This window comes from Diospyros lotus, chromosome 4, assembly GCF_014633365.1.
Source record: "Diospyros lotus cultivar Yz01 chromosome 4, ASM1463336v1, whole genome shotgun sequence".
NCBI classification, from domain to species: Eukaryota; Viridiplantae; Streptophyta; class Magnoliopsida; order Ericales; family Ebenaceae; genus Diospyros; species Diospyros lotus.
In genome coordinates this window covers 11,715,795-11,737,251 of record NC_068341.1, presented here as the reverse complement: position 1 = coordinate 11,737,251, position 21,457 = coordinate 11,715,795, and the positions used below count along the sequence as shown (strand labels likewise).

Here is a 21,457-nt window from a genome sequence, read left to right as displayed (position 1 = left end):
TCATGGCAAACAGTACGCGCAGCATAACTCGACGGGGACTCGTCCTCTTCCTAGATGTGTACGCGCGGTCCCCCTCGGCGTTCCTTTGTTTTGACCGCACGCCACCAATAACGCATCATCGCATTCATTGCCTTGCTAAATAAAAATCACACGCCATATATACGGAGTTTCTCGAAAATGCCCTTCTCTTGCCACGCCCAAACAAAAACCGAACACAAGCACAATCACAATAAAAATCGGGATCCATTTTGTCGCTCGATTATTATTCTCTCTAACACTCTTTCCTCTTTTCTCGCGCTTCCTCGTGGGGATCTCTTTTTCTCTCTATCTCAGCTCGCGAGGAGGCACTTGTATTGAGATGCTGTTGTCGAGTCCAATGCCTGGTCGATTTGGATTTTGATAGATTTTGCGGGGGATATATCCTGCCAGGTAGGGTTTGTTTTTGGCGTGGAGCTGTCGCAAGATTCGGGCGAATTTGTATAGATTTTGGTGATTGGAGGCTGTTATTTAAGAAATGGCAACGCATTTTGATCGGTGGGAGAAGGATCCGTTCTTCTCTGCGGCGGAAGAGGTTCAGGAATCCGCTGATAGGTACCGTTTGATTCTTCGTCTAGGGCTTGGTTCTGGCCTTCTGATTCTTATCCCATTTATCGAATTATTTGTGCTTGTTTAGGAATGTATGATATCCGTATTTCTAGATTAATATTCAGGGCCTTGTCCGTCGCAATTTTGTTTTGAGTCTGAAATAGGTGATGAGATTGAATTTTCCTAATAGCAGTTTACTTTATGTTATGTTTTGAAGGATGGAATCGACTTATAGAACGTGGATTCACTCAATGAAAGATTCTCCTAAAATGTGGAACTCTGAAGAACTTCGCAGGGACCTGCAAACTGCTCTCGGCACCACGAAATGGCAGGTCATCATCTCCAACTCGTTGTATCTTTTTGTGCATGATTTTTTATTTGTGCGCGTGTATGTTGGTTTTAGGAACGGGGGATTGGTAGCCGATGCCTTATTTAACCATAATTAAACCAAAGTTGTATTGGTTGCTGGAATTTAACGCAGTTGGAGGAATTTGAACGTGCTGTCAAGTCGAGTTACACTAATAGCTCAGCTGATGATGCGAAGGAAAGGCATCGACAGTTTGTTGTTGCAATTGACGGCCAGATTCTTAGAGTAGAAACTTCGTTACGTGAATCAGCCATTTCAGATGGCAAGGCAGCTGACTCTTGGGTGCACTTGGATGAAGGTGAATGTAATGAACTTGCAATGTTTCTTTCAGGACGACCAACGTCTTCAGACAAAACTTTTGTAAGCAATGAAATCAGGGCAAAAGAATCAATGAACACACAAAAGGATGATGAACAATCAACACATAAGTGTTCGAATCATCTACAGGATACAGTGGAATTGAATTTAGTGGAGGTCCAAGAGGAGAAGTTTCCTGCACATCGCAGGACTGCAAGTGCTAGTGCTGACATTGGTGCCTGGAAGATTGCAGTTGCTGATGATGTCCTCCCGCAGAGTTTGTCCAGCGGACAGCCTGGGCTGCCTCCTCGAAAGATGCCCAGTTTTTCAGGGTTTCTAAGTACAATGGAGTCTGCATCTAAGTTGAAGTGGCAAAAGAATGGCTATAGGAAATTGAAGAATCAAGATCACCACCAAGAAGCTGACAGTACATTATCACAAACTCAGTTGACAAAGGTGAATAATCTACATCTTAGTAATAAAATATATTTTCAAAAATTTTTAATTTACTATGTTGCCACTGCTTATCTTCCTGCTTTATCTGTGAAGGGTATTAACAATTGTTATGAGAGAAGTAAGAGTTGCCTTGATGGTTGTGATGATTGCTACGACAAGCAACTCTATGGTTGGCATGGTGCTATCCAGAGGCTTCTTCAAAGGTCTCAGTATCAAATGCAGTATAGCCGGCCCCTGCAGATAGTATTTTGGATTTTTCTTCTTTTTTGTTTGATTGGTAAGTTTGTCTTCTAACTAGTTCGTTCCTTCTATTGTTAGATTATTTGTTTCACTTTATTCTTATTTGCCTTCTGCGTGTCATTATCTATGAAGTTCAAAATGTGACTTAAATTGTTTCTGGTGTTCAGATTTATTTCCTGTCTCTTGATATGTTTATTGTATGTGCTTTCATATATAAGTGTGTGCTTGTGTACCTTAATATTTCTTAAAGGAAATAGAGAGTTAATATTTACTCTTGTGTTTTCAGTTGGGAGAGCTCCTTTCAGGTTTGTTCAGATAAGTTTTGGATTTCTAGTAACACTGAATAATGAGAATTTGAATGGATGCTTCTATGATTGGGTTCCTTGTCTTATTGTACTGCTGTTACTTGCATTGTGTTTTTCATAGGTTTCAGTCTCTCTCTCTCTCAATCAATCAATATAAGTTGTTCCTTAGTGAAAAAATGCTGGATGATAATTTTGACGGATGATTTCATGATTGAATTCTTTGTCTTATTGTACTACTATTACTTCTATTTGTGATTCATAGGCTTCTTTTTCTTTCTTGGTATGTCCCCACCCCCTTCTCATTCAATCAATAGATGTGGTTGCTTGTTGGAAAAAATGGAATAAGAAAACTTATCAGAAGGGGAAAAAAAAAGGTTGAATATTCATACTTGATTTCCTATTCTTATTATTTATTTATTTTTTAAGCTTATGTGTGTATTATTTGTTGATAAATTCCTAGCTGAATCAGTGAGCCATTGGTTACATTTACTAGCTCAATCGTTGGTTAGTTTATGGTAAATTTTGATATATTATACTTTACGTTCTATATTTAGAAACTCTAAAACCAGAAGCTTCCATTTTTGTTGGTTATGGATTTTTCTAGGACCCAATATCTTTTACTATTATTGTTAATATTAAAATACAAATAAAATGTTAATGTAAAAATTAAACAGATGGTCCTTCATATAGCAGAAAGGGTTGTTTTATTACAACTAATACATTAGGTTGGTTGACAGAACTGAAATATAAAGCTGTGTGTCTAACTCTCCCCTGGACCCCTTGTTTGCAAGAGACTCGAGCATTCAACTAAGCTTGCCTTTATTTATGTGTCCCTACCTTGTCGGGCCCTATTCTAATATGTTGTCCCTATTCTAATATGTTTTTGTGCTTAATACACAATGGCCATTAATATATTACAGTCTCTATTATGTAGACACCCTAGGCAGAATCTTGGGCCTGCTTCCTTTTGCTATTTTCTTTTTCTTGTTGCTCTCTAACTGCCACACTTCATCAAGGTTAAATCTATTAATTTGAAGTCAAAAGTGTCATGCTTAAATTAATCTTTAGATGTGAAACTACAGGGTTTCTTGAATCCTTTCTTTCTCTATTTTTCTTGCATGTTTTCTTCATTTCTTGATATTGTTACATTTGACCTATTAGATGTATTCCATTTGATTTCTTTTTGGTGATGCTGGCTTTTGAAACATGGGTTTTGTTCATTTGTCTACTTCCCTGAAATTATGAAGTTTGAAGAACCTAAAATTGTGTTAGAAAGCGGACACAGGACTCTATGCAACATGTATGTATACCACGGAACTTGTATTTTCAATTTTTTTGGGTTACTATTTTTCTTCTGTGAAAAATTTATTTCATGTTTCCCTTATTTTGTATAAATATCTTATATATTGTGTTGATGACATGCCATTAAATGTGCCTATCTGTTAGATTTAGGTGTTTTCTGACGCTTGATAAAATTCATGGTTTTAGTTCTGATTTCCGTTACTTACTTCAGATATTGTGATACGACAGCTGCATCTAGCATACTGGTTGATGGAATTTTAAAGAACTAGATGCAATTTTTGCTCCAGTTGTGGTATTTATGGAGTTTTGATATATTGCTTATAGCTGTCCATTCTTCTTCTTAAAGTTGTAGGCCATTTAAATCTAATCACCTTTTGCGTAGCCTTTTTTTTCCCTTTCTGTTTCACAGGTTGATGAATCCATCCCTCAGACAAAAAGATAAGCCCTGAAGTTACTCATGGGTATTGTCCACTCCTCTCGGAGCAGCCCCTTATCAGCCACCTTTCCTCCCAATCTTTTGTGTTTATTCAGACTCCATTCTTTTGAAACCGCATTCAAAGTACAAAATACCAAAGGCTAGTCATATTTTCTTGTTCCCTCAAACAGGCAACCCAGCTGCTTCCAGAAATTTATTTGAGCTCATGGTTCTAGGAGAGCACTCTGTCTGTTCCCTGCACTTATCTTTCTCCAAGGTGTGTCAGCCTTATTTCTGTGATGGTTGGATGTCAACTTCCACCGCTCCCCCTTTCTTTAAGATTTTGTTTCCTTTCCTTCAATATGTTGTGACAATCCTTGTAATTGTTTGTGGAACAATTATTGGATCACTGGTACTAGGATGAGTTTCATATATGCTTATGGGTTGACCCATTGAGCCTGCAAGTGTGGGTTAGTGAATGTGGGTGCTTTGGCCTCAGATCAACCAAGTCTCGTGGTTGCCTCTTGGGGCCACTTCTGATAAAGTGGGTTTCATTAGGTTTGGTTTATTCACCTCTCAACCCATGCTTGTATTCAAGTTGCTTCAGATGTTATCTATGGCATTGTGATGTTTGCTTGTTTTGTTTAGAAGTAACCATTTGGAGCTCTTTTGTCTGCATGATTCTTTCATGTGTGGCTTGCTGCGACCTTGTGATCCATATCTTATCCTTGGGATGTGAGTCTATCTGAGGATAACATCCTATAACTTGCACCATCTTCATGATACTTCCTGTGTCTTGTTCTTATATTTGCTGGTCTCCCAAAACGGTCAATGTTTTTCCATTTTGAAAAGCTGAGGTACTTAATCCTATAATTTGTAATGATATCATTTTAAGATGAGTGTGAATGTACCTAATCCAATGGTGTAAGCATAACGATGGAAGGATATTTTCTATATTGATGTTGCTTGCTTGCTTGGCTTTGATGCTTTAAATACCTTATCTCCTTAAAAAGTTAGATTTCCTGTATGAAAGAAGTAGGCAGCTGAGTGGTTGAGGTGTCTTAAAGGCTGTTCTCCATGGTAGCCTGGGCACCACCTTGGTTTCCTGGGCCAGCTACTTTTGCATAGTGGTCGTGTGGGTATGGACTGACTTGACTAAACAGCAATTAATAAGGTGTCGTGACTCTAAAATAAGGGGGCTATGATTGGCGCCCATACCTAGGTAGCCAGGGGATCCCCTAGGAAGTTGCAAACCTCTGAGTATCCAATTCTACCAGTAACTATCAAGTCTATGATTTACCATGAATATACCTCACATGTAGAAAGCAATGAAATGTCAAACTACATTACTAGATCCTCAACAAACAACCTTGTTGGTATAACTGAATATCAACATATAATGGAGCCAAATAGTCAGTCTGAGATTCTGAGTACGTCTATCTGATTCAAATATTTGAGTAAGTCTGCCTATGTTCATATAAATATGTCAACAACATAAAAATGGACTTTCCTGTACTGTCTATAGGAATAGACAGCTTATACAAATAAGAAATGAAATAAAAGAATATCCATGTAGCCTACCAAAACTGGGCTACTTTGGTGCTTGATAAGATGGCTCTCTGCAGAAATGCAACCCCAAGAAAATCTATAAAAGAATATATACACGAAGTACATCATTAGGACACGGTGAGCAGATACCCTACACTAATAGGATGGGGAGACAAGTGAATGCACATGATGAAAGTAAAATTCTTAGTAATTTGGTTCAAAAATAAATATATTTGGAACATAGGGTTTTCACACCTAGTGATATAAGAAACAGTGTATGGTAGGTATGCCATTGCCTGTTTGTTTTTCAATATCGTTATCTGTGCTCTCAGTATTTGTATGCATGGTGCTTTATTTCTATGTTTCCTATTTGTTTTCCCTCCTCTTTCTTGAAATCTTATTTATGGCATTGTGAACCAGTAGCCTGGGATGGGTGTCATGCTTTTGTTTTTTTGTTCTCCTTTTCTAGATATTGGGTTGTTTTGGTTTATGGGCTTATATCGTATTGGTTTTCCTCCGCAGTTTTGTTTGCTCTACGTGCCATTTAAGGAGCAGGAGGTTCCTTATTTAGCATTTTGTTACCTAGCGGTGTTGGAAGCAAAGTGCCGATCATCATTGCCTACACCTGGTAAGGTCAGGCTTGTTTTTATATTGGTAGTTGATTGCGTATAATGGTCCTATTCGTAACCTAGAGGTGGCCGTAGTTTTCTGCTGTGCTGCAGTACTAATATCCTCACCCACTTTATTCTTCTCCAGTTTTGATTTTTTCTGTCCAGTAAATTCTGTTGTATTAACCAAGGGCAACGTTCACAATGTTCTGTCCAAGGTTTTGTATTCCCTCCAACAAACAACACAAACAAAAGGCGTACATAGCCATTATTTGCTGCTACTTGTATATAGTTTCTTTCTGCCTTTAATTGGGAACTGCATTTGTATTTGATACACTCATAAAATCATTTTCTAGGGAGTATTTGTATTAGCGCTAGCCGCTAGATGAGTCCCAAGTATCATTGTTAATTGTTTGCCATTTTTTTGGGGGGTGGTATGTGGTCGATAACCAAAGAACTTTTTTGTACAATTGCAGAAATTGTTATATTTTTTGTTGTAAAAGATTTGGAGTTTTTGCCTTGAAGTGGAAGTAGAATATAAATTCTTAGTAGACAAAATGACTCTTTATTAAAAGTGACTTGTTGGAAAAATGTTCGCTTACATCAGGTAAAGTAATTATTGCAAGGAAAATGCTATTGGTATATATTTGTGTATATCTTGGGTTACATAAAAGTGTACCAATGATAAAAAAGTTCTTCATGAGATGCATGGAGGCGAAGGGTATTTTGGTTATAATAGCTCTTTATATAGCTCAAGATGTATAAAAATAATGTACAACTAGCATGACTTTAAGTAGCATGACTCTGCTTGCAATTCCACTTGTGCTAGTGGCTCAATAATTTCTTCTGGTTGTGGTGAAAAATGTTTTTAGTTTGGACAGCTTTGTAATTTCGAATGCATGGGTGATTCAAATCACAAGGTAAAACTGAATTGGAGTTTGACTAGTTAGATTTCGGTTATAGGAGTTACATGGTCACTTATGGAGGGAAAAAAACTTGTGTAGTCATGTTAAAAATTATTTTTAAATAATTTCATGCCTGTGATAACTGATCGATCAATCATATAACGAAGTGTTGAATGCTGATAATTGAATCATTATTTAAGTTCATGTGGTTGTGATCAGGTTGACGACGTTGGTTTGGGAGGTGGTATTTTTCCTCACTATACATACTGTGATAAAAATTCCGGCGTGGTATGCCTACCAAATAATGCTAGTCTTGTATAATAAACAAATATAATTACACTTTATTGAAATATGTCATTTGTTCACATATTTTGTAAATACAAACAAACAGACGCCCAATTTGGCTTGGAAAAATTACGTTTTAAATAGTTTACATAATCGATGGATACATGAGAATAGTATTTTTGTACGATCCCAACTAATATACAAAAATGTATAGCGCATGTATAACGATGCGTGCATGATATTTTTTTGTTGTGATTTTGTGTTTCCCAAGATATGAAATTTGTTTGTCAGAACAAATTAATGGCATTCTAAGACAGTCCTACCAGCAATCTTTATATAAAAAGTGCCAACTTTTGGTAGGTGTAAGTGAAAAAAAGATGACTTATAGGACATGAATGTGAAAAAAAAAGGTTAAAATGACAACTACTCTGGGTTTACTTGGTATAATGGATTGGATATAGTTTTATTGAGGGAAAGAGCGAACAGAATGGAAGCTTGCCCTTTTCCAACTAGTCTTCGATCTTTTGATTCTTTTGTCTCAACAGTCGGTGGTGTCCGGTGAATATCACAAATGGAGGACTAGGTTTGACGGCAAAGAGCTTAGAACTCTTTTTGTTGCTCTCTTTAGCAATGACGTGCAGTTTGATGCCGATAGCCAGCCCAGCAGCGGAAGCCATCTTCTCAATCTATGTTAGTCTAGTCTCTCCTTTGTTCGCCGAAAAACAATAGCTAACTTCCGTCTTCTCCGGCGCCGTGGCTGAGGTTCTGTTCGACGCCGATAATCCCATCTTTCTCCTTCTCCTTCCTCAAATTGCACAATGGCTACTCTTTCTCTCTCTCTACGCTATCATTATATATAATATTCGTAAACCAGTTTGGTTTTCACTTATTTATGTAATGAACAAACTTTTTTATGTTCATAGTATACCAACTCATTTACATTTTCTTTAAATTACATTTATTGTTTGTTTATTATTCAGTTTTATATACACATATATATATATATGTAAACTTATATTGATATTATTATATAGGATAATTTAACCATTGCATGGTTAAATTTTAATAAATCCTACTAGTATTTAAATAAGGTGGATTTGGTTTTAATTTTAAAATTATTTTATTAATTAATAAAATATTAAAAAATACAATACATTTATTTTTAATTAATAAAATTATTTTGAAACTAAAAATAATTCAACTTGTCTTGAACAAAGTGCATTGGTTGAAGTTTAATCATTGTTCTAATTGTAATAAGTTCACGTTATTTTCAAAAACGGATCAATCTGCCTGACGTGGGCAAATTGGGTCACCTTAAACAAGTTATCGTCGGACATGGACAACATATTACTGCTCAATGCAGATAATGTATCAGGCTTGATCTGAAAATAAAGTATATTTATTATACTTTAATATTTGATATTATTTATAAATAAGTTATAAATGAGATTTAAAAAAAAATAAATTTATTTGTGAATATAAACAAATTAAGTTGAGCATAATAAAGAATTATTAATGAACAAAATTTCAACATTATTTACAAGGAATCACACCAGATATCACATTCTGGTCGCCCGCGCCTTCTCCTTTCCTTCTGGTCGCCGTCACGCCTCCATCGCCGTTCGCCTCCGACGCAGGCGCCGCCATCAACGCCTCCATCGCCGTTCGAACCGACTGTCGCCGCCGCCGCCCTCTTCTTCTTCCTTCTAAAAGTGGTTCTTTCTGGTGCATTTTCTGTGTTTCAGGTTGCAGAAAAACATGATTTGTTTCTTTGTTGTCTGCTTTTTGGGCTCTTCTCCATGTTTTAATTTTCTGTTTTTCTTGATTCTTCGCCCCTTTTGTTTTTTCGTTGCTTGTAATCTTCATGGTCTGGCTATGGAAGACAGTTATTATTGTTCGATGGGCTCAGGGCCGGACCTTTCATGAGTCCATGAGACGGCTGCCTCAGGCCCATGAAAATTTCACTACTTAGGGCCATAAATTGTAAACATCCATATTTGTAAGGCCCATTGCCCAGCCCAGCCGCCCACCCCCTTCCCCTCTGCCAAGTTCGCGACCCTTCTCCCTCCTTTCTTTCGTTCGCTGCCCTAGCCCTACCTCTCTCGCTCCGTCGGCCTCGGCCTCGCCCTCTCCATCGCCGTCGGCCGCTCGCCCTCGCTCTCGCCTCTCGCTGATCCGTCGCCGGTCACTTGCTGCCTCTCTCTTCTCTTGCTGCTCCGTCGCCCTTTCGCTCTCGCGCTCTCTCTCTCGCCTCCCGCTGCTCGGTCGGCGGTCGCTCGTCCTTGCCGGCTCGCCTCGCCCTCGTGGCCGGTGGCTCGCTGCTCGGTCGCTCGCCCAGCAAGCGTCGCCTCTCGCTGCTCTGCTCGGTCGCTCGCCCTTGCCGGCTCGCCCTCGTGCTCGTGGCCGGTGGCTCGCTGCCTCTTGGTCCGTCGCTCGCTGTCGCTGGTGGCTCGCTGCTTCTCGATTGCCGATTGGCTCATCAGATTCATTCTTTCAGATCTGCTTCTCAGAAGCTCTAACTCCAGTCTCCAGATCTGCTTCAACTGTCAGCAGTTAGTTGCTCCTTCACTTCGTTTTGTTTATGATGCATAATGCATTCGGAGATTTGGATAGCTTGCCTATGTCTATTTTATTGATGTTACTTTCAGCAGTTAGTTGCTCCTTCACTTCGTTTTGTTTATGATGCATAATGCATTCGGAGATTTGGATAGCTTGCCTACGTCTATTTTATTGATGTTGGCTGAATCTGGCAATTATGTCACAAGATTGGCTATCTTGTCTATTGAGAAAAAAATATTCCAACAATTTGATTATGTAAATTTGATTGATATTTTTGTCTCTTTAATTTTTTTTTTAATTTTATTCTTTGATATGGTGTAAATATTTATTTATTTTTTTATATTTTATTATAAAAAAATAAAATTTGGAGGTTCTCTAGGGGCCCATCTTTACATTTTCCCTCAGGGCCCCCAAATCTCAGGTACGGCACTGGATGGGCTGACTAATGGATGGATCTCCATATTTGGATTTAGTTTTCCTTTCCAGAAACATTTTGGGTATACTGGGTAATTGATCCCATTTCCAGAAACCCTTATGCTTCCTATGAATATGGAAATGTTCCTCTGCATGGAATCCAATTTCCCAGTTTTGGGTTTTGAGAATTGGATCTCTGTAGATGAATTAACACTCTTAAGTATCTCTTCTGGTGTTTCGCTTGTTTGGAGTATTGGGTCTCTAGCTGATTAGTTTAACAAGATGATCAGTTGTGGTAGATAAGGTCGATTATATGAATTATAGCTCTTTTAACTATTTCTGTTTGCGACTATACTCGCTACGTCAGTCTAGAATTCATGATATAAGATCGACAATTGTTTTTATTCTTTATGCTCTAATGCAGTTTTATTCTCTTATTTGAGCTGTGAATTGGAAAAAATGTTAACAGGGGATTAGTCAAGCCACTAGGAGACATCCCATTTTAGTGCCCTCCATTTTGACATCAAAGCAGTGCTGATTTTGTGGTGTAATGTTAAACGAGGTAAGACTGAGATTATTTGTAATAAGATTAATGTGATTTTTATTAAAAATAAAACATATAAAACATGATTAAATTGGTGTGTTCATCTTGAAAGAACATTTAAGACTTTTGGGGGGAGAATGAATAGATTAATAAGTCTTTAGAAAAAGAAGCATGCTTTGCAAAAATACCATAAATAAAGATTGATTGTCCATCTAAAGTTTATGTAATCTATATCAACAAACAATTTAAATCATTTGAATACTCTCTATTTAAAATATTGGCATTAAGCTTTTCATAAAGCTCACAAAATTCATAAAATACGATCTTCTTCTTCTTCTTCGAGCTGAAACTATACGCCATGGAGGTGGATATCTCTTCTTGAGAAATTATCCTTACGAATTTTACCTTTAGATATTTTATTCATTGTATAAAAATTTCTTTTATGTGCATGGGCAATAATCGGCATTGGCATGGGACCTCTAGGTTTTGTTTTTTTTTTTTTTTTTCATTTTCTGGCAGTTTGATTAGGGTTTAAAAATGATTCCTAGAACACAATGTGAAGACTGGTTAGTCTTTTCCAATCACAATGGCTTTTCAGGAATCTCAGACTTTGATTGCTAGAAGAGCTTCAGGTCTGATACATGTAAACATACTTTTTTTTTTTATTTGATTAATTTCATGTAAACATACTTCTTCCTTATATTAATTTGGATTGACGCATGATGGTTGTTGGAGAAGTTCCTTAGGTTTGAATATTGACTGCTCGAACTTGGAAGAAGATTTGCAATCACTGTTGTATGACTGAGGCATCTATTACTATAAGTGATTGCTGGAGGTTCACTTTCCTCCAACACTTAAAATTTCTGGCATTACCTCTTTTGTTTTTTGATTTTCTGTCAGTATGGACCCTAGTTTTAAGTGAGAGATACCTATGCATGCAATATTATTGTGGACTGCGTGGAGTCTGTCTGTGGAAATTGATTATCCTGTTGGTTGGTTTTAGTATCTGTATGATAAAGGTTATTATGAACTTAAACTCGTGGTTACATCCTTAGTTGAGAGTTCCATGGCTCTGTATTGGCTATGAATGCCTTCCCACCCAAAAGAGAGGATTACCTTAAAATAAAGTGGAAAAAAAAGAAAGAAGGAAAAACTGAAGCTTACCACATTTTTCTTCTCTCCCTCCATTGAGAACCTCTCTCTCTGTTTGTGTGCCAACTAAAAACATCTTGTCAAGGCAAGAAATAAAACTTGCCTGAATGTAATTGTTATGCAATTGATTAATTCTCACTGGTTTTCCTTATCTGTTGCTGTGCTTCTGCAGTTGGATTGGGATTTTTGAAGTCTTAACAGTTTGTTCCTCATTGCTCAATGATATGTTTTGTTATCTAACAGCTTATTTATCAATTGGGCTTTTGTTGTTTAGTACTGTGTTGTCATGACCCAAAGGGAAGTAGTTGTAATTTTACTGCAGTTTGTTAGTGTGTTAGTTTGATTAGTTTGATAAGAACTGCAATGATGTAAACAGCCTATAAATAGTCTGTTGAATAGAGAATAGAGCAGGAATTAATTGAATGAAACCATTCTGTTTTCCCTCTCACTCTTATCTCTCTCTCTGTTCGTTTGAACCCTTCCCCTTTTCTTCTCAATTTCTCCCTCTTTCTGTTCTGTTTTCTCCCTCCATTCTGTTCTCTCTTCTTCAAATTCCTCCAAAATCCCATTCTAAACCCTAGGAAAACCTAGGGCCGTGACATGTGTTTGCATCCCAACATTATTCTGTAACTGACAGGGTTATATTTCTAAATTGATCTGGTTTTATCCTTTGCACTGAAGTTGTTTGTGAAAATACTCAAGGTGTTTGGATTTTCTTCTGCTCTTGCCATATGAATTATATATTTCTGTTAAAAATAAATAAATTATTTACTTCATTCGATTGATTATGACAACTTTTTATAAATTCTTGCCAAGCCAAGCCGAGCCGACCCAAGCCTGTTCATCAATTTTGTTATATGAAACTGTATTGGAATTGTTTAGAATAGTTTAATTGTACAACTGGTTTATTTTGGTAAGATTTTGAGGTCTCTTTTTTAACTTATAGATGCAATGATAGAGGGGGCACGTGTGCGGCTGAATGGATGGCAACAGGCTGCAGTTGCCCTTGGTTCAGCTGTGGGGGCATTGCTGGACCCACGGAGAGCTGATCTCATAGCTGCTTTGGGAGAGACAACTGGGAAGCCTGCTTTTGAAAGGGTTCTTGAAAGAATGAAGAGATCCCCTGAAGGAAGAGTAAGGCTTTCCTTCATTGCAAATTGAGATTTTCATTACCTTAGAATTACGTGCAGCTACATTTGTGGCTGTCCACTCCTGAGAGTTAAATCCATATGTTAGCTTATTTACATAATTTTCATTTTATGTTATGATGATTTTACATACTTCTACGATTCAAAGCTATGGTGTTCCATTACTATGCCTCCGTGAATGGCATTTGAGCAGCTCCATGAGCTCACACTCCGGGAATCCAATGTATTTTCATTATACTATGTAACTATGAGTTCATCTCCATAAATTGGCAATGGAAATACTACATAATGCCTTACTGATCGGACCAAGTTTAGACACTTTCCCCGTTGGATTGGTGTCTTACCTTTTTACCTATACTACCCACTTGTCATGAGGATGCTCATGGAATCCTCAAGTAGGATCCTCCACCTGAGCATCGTTCTAATTGTCCCTTAGAGTTATGCACCGTGGAATATGATCTCCATGCATAATTGATGGCTCTCACCTGTCATTGCTGCATGCAAGGGGTGCCCATAATGGCTCCTACTGCAATAATTTTGATAGTTCAAGTGATTCCTGTGGCTCCAATAACTCTAATAACCTTGGTTGAGGCAGAGCTTAATTGCTCAACTGCATTACTATTTGGCCCTTAGCTATAACCAAGCTGTCTTCAGGGATAAGTAAACCTAATTTGAAACAATCAAAAAGAAACTTAGGAAGCTAGAGAGAGAAGTAGACTTGAAGCACTCTATTACTTGGAGAATACTTAAAATGATTTGCAAATGAGTGGAGGGAAGGTATATATTTAGCCACCCACCTCCTTAATCGTTATCCAAGAGCTAATTGGTCCAATAATTTTCGGAATCCTCCTCCAAAATGTCTAAGATATTTCTTGCTAATATAGAACCTTATCTAACACATTTAACTCTTTGTATGTTTAAAAGATATTTACAGTGTTCTAAAACGTACAAGTGCATGCTGTACAATTGTTGATGCTGAATTCCTGGCATGCCTGCATGGTTTTTATGCTCAAGAGCTGGCACTCTTTCCCACCTATTTCAGTGAAAGCCTTATCACCTCTTCTTTCTTGTAGCTTGAGAGGCATCTGGTTGTCTTGAGCGCTTAGCTTTCCTCCCTATTTGATCTTCCTTGCATTCCCTGTGCCTTCCCGTGCTTTCTTAGTGTTGTGCTTGTGCGTCTTCCTGAACTTACTTTTGGCCACCTCGTGTAGCATACCTTGTAGCACCCAACTTGGTCTTGTCATTCTGTAGTGTGTTTTTGGTCAGCATGCTAGCTGCCCCTACCGTGTGTGCACGCCTGTGTCTGGGTTTTGCCATGGTGCCCAACCTTGCATCTTGTGGATTCCATTGCAGTTTCTCTGCTCCAGGATGTGCACCTAGGTTTATTGGCAGTAGGCTTTACTTCTTGAGTTCTTCCCTATGCTCATTTCTTGCCTAGGTGATAGTTGTTTAGACAGCTAAACTCATATCTCCTGGGGATGATCTTCACTTAGCTGCACGGTGGATGACATCTTGGTGGATGGCTGTCATAATCCTAGGGTTTACCTAGGGTTTAGAATGGGATTTGGAGGAAATTGAGGGAGAGAGAACAGAATGGAGGGGGGAAACAGAACAGAAAGAGGGAGAAAATAAGAAGAAAGGGGGAGAATTCAGATGAAACAGAGAGGGAGAGAGAATTTGAGAGGGAAAATAGAATTCAATTTATTCAGCAATGCCTATTCTCTCCTACGACAGCCTATTTATAGGCTGTTACATCCTCTCAGTTACTAACAAACTGAAGGTACAATACTACAGCAGCCTAAGGTACAATCCGAGAAAATTACATGTATGAAACAATTACTTTTATAGCTCTGGAATTGTGACAATCCCCCCTCCTTGAGAGGTTTCTTCTCTCCAAGAAACTTATTACCAGCGTGCCGCTGTTTTTTCATCAAATTCCAGTTCTCACTATCTATTTTATCTTTCTTTCTTTGAACATTTGTGAGGTGTGCCCCCAAATGGAGACTAGATGCATATGCTGTTCTGACTCTGGTTTCTCTCATACCTGAAACAAATGTTCAACATTTTTAAAACTGTTCAGGTAGCATGACTAGACAGGATGAAGTCAAGATAAATGTTGCAATTTTGAGATATCATCAGGAGAAAGTGTTTGATGGCCCAAACATGTTAAAATAATGCTAAAGTACAGTATAGATGTACATTTAAACTGATATTCTCATATGTTATTTTATTGGTAGAATGAAATTATGAGAACTGTCAAGAAAAAAAATTAATACGTTAGAACAGCAAAATGGCGGCAGCAGCTATTCTTCTTTATATCTTTTGTTTTTTTTTTTTTAAGTTATTCTTCTTTATATCATGGGTTTAGAAATTGAAGAGGATTTTGTTTGTGTTTTGGTTGGTGCTCTGCCTTCAAATTTTGCAATAGATCTCCTTGCTTTATCTTGTAAGCTTCAGCTGTTGCTTCAACTCTATATTCAGCTACCTTAATAAGTATGCTCATGAACTCATTGATTTATCTTGATAGCTTCAGCTGTTGTTTGCTTCAACTCTTTTATATTTCGCTTAATAACTATTGTTTTCTTATTCTTTTACACTAGATGCGCTGAAGAACGTGCTTCATTTACCTAGTTAAATTCGTAATGTTTTTCCCTGTTTTTACCATTATTTTATTCTTTATTCAATGTTGTGAAGAGCATGTTCTATGAGCCTTCTCAACAGTTGTCTATATATTTCAAGTGATGCATCTCTCTCTCTCTCTCTCAGGCAATACTGTTGGAACAGCCTCGTGTCATCTCTTCAAGAGTTGGACATGCATGGGACCTACCAGCAAATACATTTGGTGCTGCCTATGCTAGATTCATGGGATCGAGGAACTTCTCCCCAGATGATAGACCACCGGTCCGGTTCATGGAAACAGAGGAGCTGGCTTATGTTGCCATGCGTGCCCGTGAGGTGCACGATTTCTGGCACACCCTATTTGGCCTCCCTACCAACTTGATGGGGGAATCAGCTCTGAAGGTGATAGAGTTCGAGCAAATGCTGCTTCCCATGTGCCTGATGTCAGTTGTCGGGGGTACGGCAAGATTTAGCGGGAAGCAAAGGGCATTGTTTTACCAGCACTACTTTCCTTGGGCTCTCCGGGCCGGTGTGCAATGCACTGATCTCATGTGTTTATATTATGAGAAGCACTTCCATGAGGATTTAGAGGATGCTAGGCAGAGATGGGGAATAATTCCTGCTCCTCCTCCAAGCTGAAATGTGGCTAGGTATCCGGGCGCTGATAATTTCGCCTAGAGTGAGCAGCCGAATTGGGATGCAGAGGGGTGCTTTCTTTTAAGCAAAAGATTCATCATCCTTTTAGGTAGAACCTACCTGTACAAGGAAGGATCAAACTGGTAAAGAATGGCCTTCACCACTCAAACGTAATCATTACTTTGTTTGTTTGTTTGTTTGTTTTTTTGTTTCGTTAATTATAAAGAATGGCCTTCATAAGTTCTTAAATGATGTTTTGTGTGGGGGTATACTATCCATGAAAACTCTCATTTCTGCAGGATGAATGTTAAGTTTTTTTTTCATGTCCTGAGAGTCCATACAGAGCTCGGATTGAGTTGGACTTAGGCCCGAATAATGTTTTGTTTTCTCAGATTGTAGCAAACGCCACATTGATTGAAAGTTACTCATCATTTTTAGGAGCTTTATTTTGCAAACGAGTGCTCGCTCCCATAACTGTGAATATCGTGTCAAACAACTATAATTGTTTAGGATAAATTATGAAAAAGATATTGCCTTTCTCCAAATTTAGAATGTGTTAGTTTTTTTTTTTTTTTTGGGGGGGGGGGGGGGGGGGGGGCGTGTTTTATTATACAATGTCATTAACTTACGTTAATATCAGCCATGTCATCCAAATTATAAGTTATTGAATAAAATCTAAATCTTGTTCTCTTTGGCACATTTTTTTATTAGGTCTGGGCTGCAAAATTATTAGGTCTCTCTGAATCTGAAGCTTCTTTTTAGCAGACCAGGCATTGCTAATTAATTCAGTTGCAAGAAGATGCCAAATCTTTGAGTTTCACCTCTTTTACTGTGTGATTAGATCGCGTATGGAGTCTTCCTCATCATGAGCTTCGAAATTAACACTGGTTATTTATCAACACGCGAATCTACAAGAACTACAGTATATATATATATTTGCAGATGACGACAAAACCAGATGTCCAGTGAGCCTCAGTCATCAGGCAATCACCAAACCTTAACGAATGTGTGATGTATATATAATATTTTACTTTTCATGCTTTAATTCCATCTTTACATGGTAGGGAACGCTTATACAGTAGCCGCGTATTCCTGTTTATTGAGACCTACCCCGTCTGTACCTGACACTGTTTTTTAATCTGTTAATCCTGCAAACGGTGATTAATTAAGTTCCGTTTTGCAGTAATAAATTTATTTCCAAGTGCTAAGGGACCACAACATCACTTGTAGCAGCTTGAACAGGCAATGCCCCGTTTTCAAGCTGTGGTCCTTCACTTCACTACTCCTTTTTGCAGTCCATTCTTCTTATAATACTAACATTATTTAATCTTCATCTCCCCAATTAAGGTGTTATTAATTAATGGTTTAGCTTTGTAACTTCACCCATCTGCCAGACTTGCATGCATGATCAGCTTTAAAGTTTGCAATTAGACCGAATGCTAAACACATGTCTAGCCGGTTAATTACGAAGTTCCCTTAGTTAAGCATGGGACAAGTAAGTATGTGAAGGCTACGTTCTGGTAGGCTTTTTCTTAGAAAAGGCAGACTAGCATTAGAGCCATTGACTAAATCGCTCAAAGACAAGTTTCAGATTGCAGACAACATCATTACAGTATTTCCTAAGCACATTATATCAGGATTTTGCTTTTTTCCTCCTCTTTTCATAATTCAAATTTAAAAGATCTATACAAAAATTATATTTTTCATCGTACGTATATGACTATGAGTGCTGGCTTTGCCTGTGTTAATAGGAAAATGGTGAATCTTTCCCGACATTCTCCGGTAAGTAGGGTGCCTAACAATGACTTGCTCAATTTATAGTAATTAATAAAATAACAAATTAACAAAAGACTTTGTTTGATTTAAAAAAAATAGAAAAGGGGGCAGTTTTTTTTTTTTTTTTTTTTTAAGTTTTTAGTCTTTAGTCTTTGTGTAAACGACCATGGGAACATAAAGTAATTTTATGAATAAATATTTTCTTTCTTCAAAGGTCAAAATGGCAAATAAATATTTTTCATAACAAATGGCTAATTAAGGCCAAATATGAAACTTTACATATTTTTTTTTCTTTTTCAATTGAAGGAGACAAGAAATTGACATTTTCTTAGTGCAGATCAGTTCTTAGTGCCGTTGGAATGCAACTTTGTCAAAATTTACGGGCAGTGATGGAAAATGAAAGGAAAAAGGCATATTATGAACATATTATTTTATTGCAACCTAATTAACCATAAATTAACAGCCCAGTTTTATCTGTGATCAGGAGCAGGGAAAAAGGTAGTCAATTTCGAAACCAGATGTTTCTAAACGGTAATTAAATATGTTCTCATGCGCCGTTTAGGTGTTAATCCACCACCCACCTCCGCTTAATCTCTTAATTTAGCTTTATGTGAACTTAATTTTACTTGTACTACGTCTATATCTACATGAAACCCTGACCCTCATCCAATCTGAAAACCCTAGACTGTGAATCTTTGATTCTGTCCACAATGGACTTGCACAAGAGAAAGCAGAAACTTCCCGCCCCCATGACCAGTGGAGGAAGCAGCTCTAAGTCTACACAGAATTTCAATGAAGCGCAGGCCAAGGAGAGAACTAATTGCAGTAATCCTTGCTGTTTTTTCTGCTTGATAAAGCAACCCAAGTCCTCAGTCAGAAGAGCAGGACTCGCCAGCTGCTTCAGAGAAATGCCTTTTCTCGACAACCAAGAACACGTTCTGGTTCTAAGCGGGTTATGGAACATCGCCATGAATAAACCAGACGATCCGGAGTTCCCATCTCTAGGCATCTTTCACTGCATGGCGAGCTTAATCAACAGAGGACTCAGCGATAGCGAGTGGCTTCTTAGAGATCAAAACATCTATATTCCCTACTACGCGGTCCATATAATCGGTTCTTACACCATGAACAAGGCAGAGTTTGCTGAAAGAGCGGTGGAATCGGGCGTGATCCCGCCATTGATGGAGCTTGCTAGAGGAAAAATGAGTTGGGTTGAGCAACGGGTTGCGGTTCGAGCTCTAGGACACCTTGCGAGCTATGAAAGTACGTTTGAAGCTGTGGCGGGTTATGAAGAAGAGATTGTTAACTTGGCCATGAATTTGGCTTCTTCTTGTCTAGAGACTGTGTATTTCATGTTTCTGAAGGATAAGAAGAAGAGGTTGAAATACCATTGTGACTTGCTCACTAGAGGAGTTGGGGGATTGGAGATGGAGAATCGGAAGGCCGAGGAATGGGCCAGCCAGCTTCAGTGTTGGTCTCTCTATCTTCTCAACAGTTTTGCAATCAAAGAAAAGTCTATTGATCCCATGTGTGAGGAAGATTTCTTGAAGGAATTGAGCGGAATGTGGGGTGGATTGATGAACCACTCATCGCCGGCTGGAATTGGGCTCATTAGAATCTTGTGCTACAGTGAGAAAGGGAGAAAAAAGATTGCAGCATCGAAAGAAGTTCTCGAGACTCTTTGTAATCTCTCCAGATCTTCGGACGATTGGCAGTATATGGGGATTGATTGTCTCCTCTTCCTTCTTAATGACCCCGATTCGAGGTACAAAGTCATCCAAACCGCCATCTTCAGTCTTGTGGATTTAATCGAACTCAAGAAAATTGGAGGGAGATCCAATTTTGGAGAAGTCATCACAAGAACACTGCTTTTGGAGTTCAGACAAAGAAAGTCAAAAATTGAGAACAATACAGTGAAGAGAGCGCTCGAAGAAATATGGGATTTGAAGGTGGAGAGACGAAAGAGAGAGGAAATGTTGTCTGATGAGAAAGTTGAAGAGAAAAGGGTTTTGGTGAGTTTAATAAAGCAACAAGGAAACCATAGCTTCTGGTTGGGAGAAGTGGAAGAAGCTTTGTCAAAGTATACAGAAGCTTTAGAGTTGTGTCCATTAATGCTGAGAAAAGAGAGAATTGTTCTATATAGCAATAGGGCTCAGTGCCATTTACTTGTCAGTGATCCTGATGCTGCCATTAGTGACGCAACCAGAGCTCTTTGCCTTTCCAGTCCTGTGAACTCCCACGGAAAAAGCCTGTGGAGAAGATCACAGGCTTATGACATGAAAGGGTTGGCGAAGGAGAGCTTGATGGATTGCATAATGTTCATCAATGGCTTTATCAAATCGAACACAACCAAAAAAGTTAAAATCCCCTACTATGCTGTGCGTATGATCAATAAACAGATGGATTCTACGTGGCTTTTCGCGGCTGCACGGCTAAAAGCATCAAACAATCATGTGGGTGAGTCCGAACAATCGGACGGTGGAGATGACAGTGGCAAGAACAAGAATTCGTATTATGAAATTATGAGAATAATTACAGACCATAACACGGGTGGTTTCAACTCAGGTATCCATGTGTCAATTATATATATATATATATATATGCAACCCTTGCGAAATTAAATTTGGGAATTACTATTAATAGGATCACTTTTTCCTGCTTGCAGGTTTGTCCACTATCATAGAAGAACCTTTGATCAAAAAGGGCGGAAGTGGTAGGAGAAAGCTGGAAACCACCAGGGAAATTAGGAAGACTTCTTCTTTGTCTATATCACCGTAAGTGAAAGATGTACGTATTTACTAATTACAAATGTAGCGGCATCTTTCAAATTTGAAAGGGTTTAGCACTATGTCACATCCTAACACTATTAATTGCCTTTTGACTAGGCGGTTGTTATATTTGGAGTTTGAAAATGAGCTAGGTTAGATATACTGACATTTTTCTCGTCTTAATTCTACTTCTGATAAAATAATAATGTTTTCAAAAGTTAAGGAAAAAACAAATGATCAATTGGTTCAGAATAAGTACACAAATTAATTATATATATAGAACAATATGATAGTATATAATGTTTCTTAGCAAACTTAAAAAAAAAAAGATATGATAGTAATGTTTCAATGATATTGGTCATGTCATCAAAGCAAGCATCTCCATATATACAAGTTTACTTATCCATTGGGAAGGAAAAATGTTCATTAATTAAATTAGATTGTAAATACAAAAACATATATCGTTGTCACATCATTCTAAACTATTTTAATAAGTTTTTTAAAATAATTATTACGAGCCAATTGGAT

At 38.0% G+C, this 21,457-nt stretch overlaps 3 protein-coding genes across 5 annotated transcripts; all 3 read left to right on the top strand.

The window, feature by feature from the left end:
* Window positions 1-213: 213 nt before the first annotated feature.
* Window positions 214-6,500, top strand: LOC127800073 (uncharacterized). Of its 2 annotated transcripts, XM_052334479.1 has the most exons (6): window positions 214-591; window positions 803-917; window positions 1,067-1,312; window positions 1,400-1,705; window positions 1,799-1,982; window positions 6,038-6,500. In XM_052334479.1, exons 1-6 carry the CDS (start codon window positions 515-517, stop codon window positions 6,061-6,063), a joined length of 954 nt encoding a protein of 317 aa, XP_052190439.1. In that variant the 5' UTR covers window positions 214-514; the 3' UTR covers window positions 6,064-6,500. The 2 variants fall into 2 exon arrangements, with proteins under 2 accessions (XP_052190439.1, XP_052190438.1); XM_052334478.1 differs by having other exon boundaries at window positions 215-591; window positions 1,067-1,705.
* A 2,825-nt stretch (window positions 6,501-9,325) lies between these two features.
* On the top strand, window positions 9,326-16,840 carry LOC127800201 (ubiquinone biosynthesis protein COQ4 homolog, mitochondrial). Of its 2 annotated transcripts, XM_052334680.1 has the most exons (4): window positions 9,326-9,865; window positions 10,756-10,848; window positions 12,929-13,116; window positions 15,897-16,840. In XM_052334680.1, the coding sequence occupies exons 3-4, from the start codon at window positions 12,934-12,936 to the stop codon at window positions 16,386-16,388; spliced, it is 675 nt and encodes a 224-aa protein (XP_052190640.1). In that variant the 5' UTR covers window positions 9,326-9,865; window positions 10,756-10,848; window positions 12,929-12,933; the 3' UTR covers window positions 16,389-16,840. The 2 variants fall into 2 exon arrangements, with proteins under 2 accessions (XP_052190640.1, XP_052190639.1); XM_052334679.1 differs by lacking the exon at window positions 10,756-10,848 and having other exon boundaries at window positions 9,327-9,865.
* Window positions 16,841-18,682: 1,842 nt separating this feature from the next.
* LOC127800188 (uncharacterized) lies at window positions 18,683-21,090 on the top strand. The gene is made up of 2 exons (XM_052334651.1): window positions 18,683-20,726; window positions 20,827-21,090. The coding sequence occupies exons 1-2, from the start codon at window positions 18,872-18,874 to the stop codon at window positions 20,937-20,939; spliced, it is 1,968 nt and encodes a 655-aa protein (XP_052190611.1). The 5' UTR covers window positions 18,683-18,871; the 3' UTR covers window positions 20,940-21,090.
* The last annotated feature ends 367 nt before the right edge of the window (window positions 21,091-21,457 follow it).

What these genes read in the sequence shown, in the direction of transcription:
- LOC127800073 (XM_052334478.1), top strand. Translation starts at nt 515, where the DNA reads ATGGCAACGCATTTTGATCGGTGGGAGAAGGATCCGTTCTTCTCTGCG. An exon ending in CACAAACTCAGTTGACAAAG is followed by an intron (nt 1,706 to 1,798) that starts GTGAATAATCTA and finishes TTATCTGTGAAG; the next exon opens with GGTATTAACAATTGTTATGA. An exon ending in TCTTCTTTTTTGTTTGATTG is followed by an intron (nt 1,983 to 6,037) that starts GTAAGTTTGTCT and finishes TTTCCTCCGCAG; the next exon opens with TTTTGTTTGCTCTACGTGCC.
- LOC127800201 (XM_052334680.1), top strand. Translation starts at nt 12,934, where the DNA reads ATGATAGAGGGGGCACGTGTGCGGCTGAATGGATGGCAACAGGCTGCA. An exon ending in AGAGATCCCCTGAAGGAAGA is followed by an intron (nt 13,117 to 15,896) that starts GTAAGGCTTTCC and finishes TCTCTCTCTCAG; the next exon opens with GCAATACTGTTGGAACAGCC.
- LOC127800188 (XM_052334651.1), top strand. Translation starts at nt 18,872, where the DNA reads ATGGACTTGCACAAGAGAAAGCAGAAACTTCCCGCCCCCATGACCAGT. An exon ending in CACGGGTGGTTTCAACTCAG is followed by an intron (nt 20,727 to 20,826) that starts GTATCCATGTGT and finishes TCCTGCTTGCAG; the next exon opens with GTTTGTCCACTATCATAGAA.